Source organism: Nannospalax galili, unplaced genomic scaffold (genome assembly GCF_000622305.1).
Source record: "Nannospalax galili isolate Female #2095 unplaced genomic scaffold, S.galili_v1.0 scaffold473, whole genome shotgun sequence".
NCBI lineage: Eukaryota > Metazoa > Chordata > Mammalia > Rodentia > Spalacidae > Nannospalax > Nannospalax galili.
In genome coordinates this window covers 1,718,497-1,726,479 of record NW_008334092.1, presented here as the reverse complement: position 1 = coordinate 1,726,479, position 7,983 = coordinate 1,718,497, and the positions used below count along the sequence as shown (strand labels likewise).

Sequence of the window (7,983 nt, the reverse complement as noted above, 5' to 3'; positions counted from 1 at the left end):
AAAAGCTCCGGAGCTCTCCTGACCTCCTTTCTCCTCGGCGGCGAGCGGAGCCTCTCCCTCGGGCTGCCGGCCGCGCCATGCAGCGCTCGCGGGGACGGGAGCAGGGACGCTGCGGCTGCCCGGCAGGGAGGGCTCACGGCGGAACCGGGATTTCGGCGCTCGTGCTGGACGCGGGGAGCAGCTGGGGCCGCCCGCCGCCGCCAACGCCGCCGCCGCTACCGCTGCCGCTGCCGCTGCTGCTGCTGCTGGGCTGGGGACTGCTCAGCACCTCCGCCGCCGCGGGTGAGTCCGGCCGCGCCTCGCGCCCCACCCGTGCCCCGAGCCCATCCAGCCTCTACGCGGTCCGGGTCCCTTCCCCCGCCCCCACCTCTGGTGGCTCAGCATCCTCCTCCGGATTACCCACCCTCCTGCTCATCCTCGCCTGTGTCTGCCCAGGTCCTCCGCCGGATCTTCAACCACGTCCTCACCTCCACCCTCAACCCTCAAGGCTGGCCCCAGCTTCCAGCCGCAACTTGGCCGGATCCCGCCGGTTTGAGGGGCCTGGGAGACAGACATCCCCTCTCTCGGGGTTTCGGGGCACCTGGACCATGGCTTCAGTTTCTCCAGCATCCCAGCCCCCCCACCCCCCATCCCAAGGTGCCAGGCTTTTCCCGGATAAACTTTCCCGGAGCCCTACTCCCCTACCCGCTCCCCATCCTGCTTGGCACGCCCGTCCTGGGGGCTGGGGAGGACCGGCGCGCCCCCTCGGCGTCTCCGCGTCTGCAGGGTCTGTCCTTCCCTGTCCCCGCCCATTTTCACCCACCGAAGCCCTTGCCCCCGCCAGAGACACGGGGAGACTGCGGTCGCCATCCACCTCCTCACATGTCCCCCTCACTCGGTGCTCGGAAAGGGGGGGTGCAGGTGGGCGCGCGCCCAGGTCGGGGGTCCAGCTCAGTCTTTACAGAAGGGCTTACGTGGAGGTGTGTTGGAGGAGGTTGAACCACCGGAGATGGAAGCGGGGGTCGTGCTGGGGGGGGTAGGGTATCGCCGTTAGGGTCCGCGCCACCTCATCCCGCCTCGGTTCCCACTCCGCGCCAAAGTGCCCTTTCCCGCGCCCTGCTGCAGCCGAATGCCCGGGCTGCGGCAGCCGTAGCGCGGGTGGCGGGACCCGCTCTGGGCAACCGAGCCCAGCAGACCTGGAGGGCGCGGAGTCCCGGGACTTCAGGACGTCTGTCTGACTGCATATTGCAGAGGCACTCGGACCTTCCAGGGAACCCAGTCCCACTGGACGTTACTGGTTTCAACTGGTCCTTTCCCACTTTACCCACTGCACCCTCTGGCACTTCAGCCACAACCTAGAAAGTTCCATGTGCCTATGTGGGGACCAGTCCAAACAGGGACGCCTGGAATTGCGTTCTTACTTAGCTGGAGGCTGACACCAACTGGGGGAAGAACACCTCCAAGCACCTGATGCCCAAGCCTGGATCCTGGACCTCGGGCATAAGCAGAGCTTGTCTTTTGTTTGCTTGGTATTTTAAAACCACGGATTGAATCTTGAAGGCTTGGCCTTGGCCACCCCCAAACCCTGGTGCTGCTTCTTGGAAAGTGCGCCCCTCCCCTGGCTGGCCAGTGAGTGACAAACTCTTAGGCCCACTCTGGCCTCCAGCATCTTGTGAACCGGTTCATGCGGACCATGTCGTCCACCCCTTAGTCACGGAATGTTGGGGTTCCAGGTCAAGGAGGGCGCCCCAAGCCAGCCCTGTCTTTCTATCCCTACTTGACCGGACTTTTTCAGCTTCTCCTGAGAGTCATAGCCACCAACACCCAGAGAGGGGCGCCCGCGGTGCACGCGCCTGGTTGCTTTGGCCTCTCGCACACCCACACCCACCAGCAGGCTGTTCACACCAATGCCGTGGGTCACCAAGACTTGCCACATGGGCGGTGGGGGACTGTTAGTACCGACGGTGGGGCCTTTGGATGGCTGTGTAGGGGAGCCCCTTGCTCTGCCTTAGCCAACTGGAGAATCACTAGGGATTTACGAAATTGCTTTTCTGTCCATGCTATGCCCCAGGGGAGAGAAAAAGGCCGACTCACAGGGCCTGCACAGTGCTCAGCAGTGCTGGAAGGCTGCCTTGTAAAGATCCATTTGTGCCTGTCTCTTTGGTAGGTGGAGAAGTTGGGGGATGTGTGGCTCGATGGGAGCAGTTACTCTCTGGCAGACCCATCTCTGGCTTCCAGAGCATTCATGTCTTTTTTTTAAAGCTTTCCTGTGTGTTTTCAATGTACTGTCTAGCCTTTCAGGCAGCAGAGATTTGGAAATGGACTTAATGACAGGAGATCTGCAGGATGCAGTTGCTAGGGATGGGTGAAAGAAGCACTTTCCTTCTGTGACCACTTCACATTGTTGACTTTAGAAGATGCTCAGGACCGAGCACCTCCCTTCCTTTGCCAGGTGACCATTGGCTGGAATGAATATGAGGATTTGATTGGGGGGGGGGCTCCTTGTCCACCATTTCCTGCTTCACTCAATTCCAATCTTTCTAACCCACCACTCATCCCACTCTGCCCCTGAGTCCATCGGACCCCTAGCCTCCCTGGAGACCCCTATCAGAACAAATGCTCTCTGTCAGTTCTCCCTCCTTGAAACTCCTGGGCCTGTAAACAGATGCATCTTCCACATAAAACACACCAAGGAGACATCTTGGCCCTCTTGACTTCATTTCATCACCATCTCATCTGTCTTTTACCATCACCTCTCATCAAAGCAGATCTTCACCTACTTTTCCCTGCCACCTGTCACTCGCTGCAACCCAACTTCTGTTGCCCAAGACTGCACTGGAGCATTCTGGAAGCAGTCATCCATGACCAAACCCACTGCACTTTTCCTGCTTTCCTCTTGGGCTCTACGGCCTTGGATATTCCTTTGAAATTTCTCTCCCTTGCGCCTTTGGGGATATTTCACTGATTTGAGCATGCCTCCTAAGTCTCTATAAGACTGACACCCACTCCTTCCCTGAAGTATGGTACCCTGGAGCATTCACTTGCCCATCCCTTTCCCTGGGTGAGCTCATCCCTGCTCAGACCTCCACTGTACACTCTGAAGCTTCCAGACAGATCTATCCTGCCAAATATCCTATATATCTGTTGGCTTCCCGGTCCTTGTATATTCTGGGTCCAGACAACCTATACATCTATCTGCCCACTGGGCATCTTACCTCTGGTGTTTCCCTTCCAAAGCTAGTGTACTTGTGCCTCCCCCCCAGCACTCCCCAGACACCTAGTCCAGAGCCTTAGGAGGATCCTCATCAGGTGGCCATTGGGGCCTGCAGTTTGACACCCTCAGTTTTCTCAAGCAAAATTACTTTTCTCTAGATTAAGAAACTCTAAATATTGAAAAGGTTGTGATGCACCTACATTGTTAAGAATTACTAATAGAACAGACACCAAACTATATGTGTAAAGAGTTGGGACAAAGTTCTGATTTTCTCCCATGTCATCACATTTGTGACTGAAAAAATTAATTTTTAGACAATGTGTTTGGATTGCATGTTACTTGAGGGCTGGTGTGCTGGATAACTTTAGTGTCAACTTGACACACCTGGTTGAGGGAGCCTCAATTGGTGAATTGTCTCCATTAGACAGGCCTGTGGCCACATCTGTGGGGCATCTTCTTGATTATTGAGTGATGTGGGAGGGCCCAGCCCACTGTGGGTGGTGCCACCCCTGGGCAGGTGGGCCTGTGTTGCATAAGAAAGCAGGCTGAGCAGGGGCCAGGGGAGCAAGTCAGTAAGCAGCGTTCCTCCATGGCCTGTGCTCCAGCTCCTGCCTCCAGGTTCCTGCCCTGACTTCCTACTGTGGGATCCCTGATGGACTGTGACCCGGGAGATGTAAGCTGAATACACCCTTTCCTCCCCAAGTTGGTAGTGGTCAGAGAGTTTTGTCACAGCAATGGAGAAACAAACTAGGACAGCTGGCTTTTATAAAAGGCTGCCTCTTGCACTCGAGGTATCCAGTGCTCTATTACGGTACCCATTGAGTAGTATGAAAAAGTGTCTGCCTCAACTATTATAAACAGTGAAGTTCATGAAGGTGGAGATTGCACTTTGATTCTCTTGGTAACCCAGCATCCAGGTCTGCCAGGCCCTCTCAGGACAGAGCTGGCGTTTGATGGACTGCTGTTAAATCTTTAGATGGTTTTTATATTCTTTTTCTTGGACAATTTTCCAGGCATTGATAAAAAAAAAAATTGCAAGTTATAGGGATCAAGGAAACCAGTTGGTTTGCAGAGGTGATGCAATGACACATACCCAGTTCCCAGTTGTCTTTTCCCCAAAACTAAATGTCACAGGTGGGTGAGCCAGCTCCCTAGATTCTAAAACAGTTACAAATCCTTGGCATCTCTAGCCCCCAGCAGCAGCATGCTAAGGAAAGCATTTAACTGCTCAGTCACCAAAGTGTGTTAGGACTTGAATTTCCATTTACAATTGATTTGCGGGCTTATGGCTTAAATATTTATTATTTATTATTTTTGTGTATGACTGTATTGCCTGCATGTATATAAGTAAACATGTTGGAGCCCGTGGAATAGGAGTTATGAACTGTTGTTAGCCATCATGTGGGTGCTGAGAAATGAACTCAGGTCCTCTGCAAGAGTAGTCGGTGCTCTTAACCACTGAGCTATCTCTCCAACCCCCAGGCTTATGGTTTTAAAGATGGAAGCTGACTAAAATACAGCAGGCGGTGCCTGATCTATCTAGGACTGGTGGCTGTGTGGTTTTCCTGAAGGGAAAGCTAGAATCAAGGGAACTGACGACCCATAACACAGGGTCTGAGCACCGGTTGGTTTTGAAGAGTCCAGCAGGTGGCTTTGGCAGCAGCACCTCAGCTCCTGTACCAGGCCTATCTGCTTCATCCTCTGTGTCATGTCAGCAGGAGTCAGGGAATTTGATTGCTCAGCAGACCACATGTTCCTGTTGGAGACCTGGCTGATCTTCAGAACTCTCTAACGCACAGAGTTCTTCACTTTAGAAAGGGACAAGTAATTCCTGTGCTACAGGAAGGATTCTACATGTGAAGTATAGCAGACCAGGGCCAGGCCTGCCTTGGGAAGGTGTCCCTTAAAGTGGAAGGTGGGACTGGATAGCAACTCCGAGGACAAAGGAGCCAGCCGGGGAAGCTGTATTGTCTGTATCCTGTCCTCCCCAACCTACAGTTCTCAGAAAGTTGTCTGCACACCCAGTGGAGTGACACCTGTAGCTAAGGCTCACTGAGAGCATGGCGTGTATTAACTCTGTCCACAGAGCAACCCACTGGGCTCATAGTCTTGTTGCCATGTGATAGACAAAGAAACCCAGTTGAAAAGGGGATGCACAGCCATGGTTTGGACCCAAGTATGCTTGACTCCAGTCTCTTATTTGGGACCACACTGCTGTTCATCTTCTCAGGGGACCCCGCAAGTATCACCTCCTTGGAATGCTTCTGCCCTGGTACCTCACTTTATGCTGCTTTGGCATGTGAGGTCTGGATCCTAAACTTGTAGTCCTCAAGGAGCCATGAGCCCCCCGGCCCCGTCTTCACTGCAAGTGTCTCAGAGGTCTGCAAAGTGACCCTTGGTTTTGAGCCCCAGACACTCATCTAAGTAGAACTTTGCCTTATGTGCTCGTGACTCCCTATGTCACATGATAGCAATACCTTCATCTTCCTCTACAGGACTTCTTGAACTTTGGTCAGCTGCTTTCTTGACTGAACCATGGCATTTCCAGTGGATAGAAAGTCCCTGGACTTCTTCCCCTATATGGTTTGGGCATCATTTCCCCTATACGGTATGGGCCCTAAAATACTAGAGGTTTCCCTCTATAACTGTAATGGGCCATTCCTCGGGGAAAAGTGTGTGTGCAGGGGTGGTGTCCTGGATGGCCACCGTCAGGAACCTTATCAGAGAAATGTATCTGGCACAAGCCAGGAATACCAAGGCAACTCATGTGAGGTCCAATAGTGAGAAAGAAGTTATGCCTGACCTTAGAGCTAGTAGGACCCAAGGCCTGGTGAAGCAAGGGCTTTGGATTCATGGCTTTCCTCTTTGAGGGAGACCTACCTGTTTCTGTATCATTGGAAAAAATTTAAACTGAACCATTCTCTAAGGGAATTGTCAGCCTTATCCTTGAAAATCCTCATCATAAGGAATTTGTGTGATGCTAAAAATAGCATGCATAGTTAAATTACTGAAAGTACCAAATAACTCTTAGAAATTTATTTGAGAACCTCTGTGTGGTCTAAAGAAGAAAATAAGGGTTCACGTTGCTGCACAAACAGACACTTCCACCCAGTGTCTCCTTCAGACTCAATTAAGTGCAATTATAATCCAGAAACTTCAAAAAAGAAATCGTGTCCATCTTCTAGGTTTTCAAATAGAGAAACAGAATAAGTTCCATTATTAAGTAGCTACATCTAGTTATTGATTGAAAGTAAGCAAGTGTGACGGTTGTAACTTTAAAAGGAGAAAGCGGAGACTCTGAAATTTAGACCATTGGTGACAGGAATGTATTATCAGAGGACATGCAGGCATTTTTGTGCAGAGTGATTGATGGCTCCTTCTGAGATGAGCGGGTGTGGTAGAGTTGACTCAGGCCTCTGGGGGTTTGTCTTTGGGTTGCTGCTTGTCTCCCAGTCCTGCCTCCCTACCCCAGCCCAAGTCCCACTGGCTGCTTGTTCATTGTTTCTTTGGCACCACTTGAGTGGATGCCAAAGATGGACAGAGGCTCAGGAACCAGCAGGACCTGTGAGGATGAGTGGGTGTCTGATGCTGTATTTGGCAATGAGAAGGTGAAAGTGGAATGGTTTGTTTCCCCTGTTAAAATGTTCTAGCATACGGACTGAAGAGATGGTTCAGTGGTTAAGGGCACTGGCTGCTGTTGCAGAGGATTGGGATTCAGTTCCCAGCACCCACATGGCGGCTAACAACTGTCCATAACTCTAGTTCCAGGGGATCCAACGCCCTCTTCTGACCCCTGCAAGCTTTGCATGACACAGGTGCACTTACACGCATGTACACAATACGCTCACAGACATTAAAAAATGTTCCTAGCATAAGTGGCCACCTCCATGATAGCATCCTTACTTCCTGTGTGGTCCCGCCCTCCCAGCCCTTGTCATACATGCAGTCTTAGAACACTGGGTCACAGCTGGGTGTCATGCAGGAAGGCATGGTTTGGTCCAGGAGTCAGCAAGCTAGTTTTTCAGCCCCCATCTCGACCCTTACAACTTGTGTGGCCTTGAGCAAATCAAGATCAGTTCATCTCTCTCCGTGGGACTCTATTTCCTCGCCTGTGAAATGGGAATAATCATAAGATCCACCCTGTCTATGCCAAGATGGACTTAGAAGTTCTTGAATCAACAAAACAGAAGGAAGCCAGAACTGTTACACTAGGATTCCAAAGGTTACTAGTCTTAGCCCTGCCCGGTAGTCAGGATGGTGGGTGTGACTTTCCAGAGGGGCCTACTGCCTCTGCCCACAGCCTGCCTTCCTGTGCTCAGGGGCTCAGGGCAGTAAGCGAGGGCTATGGATCTTCTCAATATCCAATATCTCACCCATCCTTCCCTGCCAGGATCAGCATGACTGTTCCTGATAGCTGGGTGAGGAAGACCCACACACCCTCATCCACGACCCATCAGAAGTCCTGTGTGCAGCCTGCACACCCCTGACCCCTGGCAGCATCATCATGTGAATCTGAGAGAGGCAAAGCCTGCCTTTAATCCTCACCAACACATCCATTCAGGGGACAAGATCTGAACTGAGGTCTCTAACCCAGTCTGATATGTTCAATATATGTCTTGAAATATGCATGGATCCTTATAAAATATGGAGGGTGTTTGTGTGTATATACATTTTAAATTTCTATGTGATATTTTACTATACATTTCCTGCTTTATTTAGTCAACACTATATTTTGAAGATCCTGATGGACTCCTTCTGTTTAGTCTGGGGTTTCTAATGTGCTGTTGCGT

The 7,983-nt window shown here is 51.7% G+C and overlaps 1 protein-coding gene across 1 annotated transcript in view; it reads left to right on the top strand.

Annotated features, from left to right (window-relative positions):
* The first annotated feature begins 77 nt into the window (after nt 1-77).
* The window catches only part of Csmd2 (CUB and Sushi multiple domains 2), a 633,859-nt gene continuing 625,953 nt past the window's right edge, over nt 78-7,983 (top strand). Inside the window, exon 1 of the mRNA XM_029561678.1 lies at nt 78-282. Coding sequence (XP_029417538.1) covers nt 78-282 — 205 coding nt within the window. The remainder of the gene's footprint in view (nt 283-7,983) is intronic.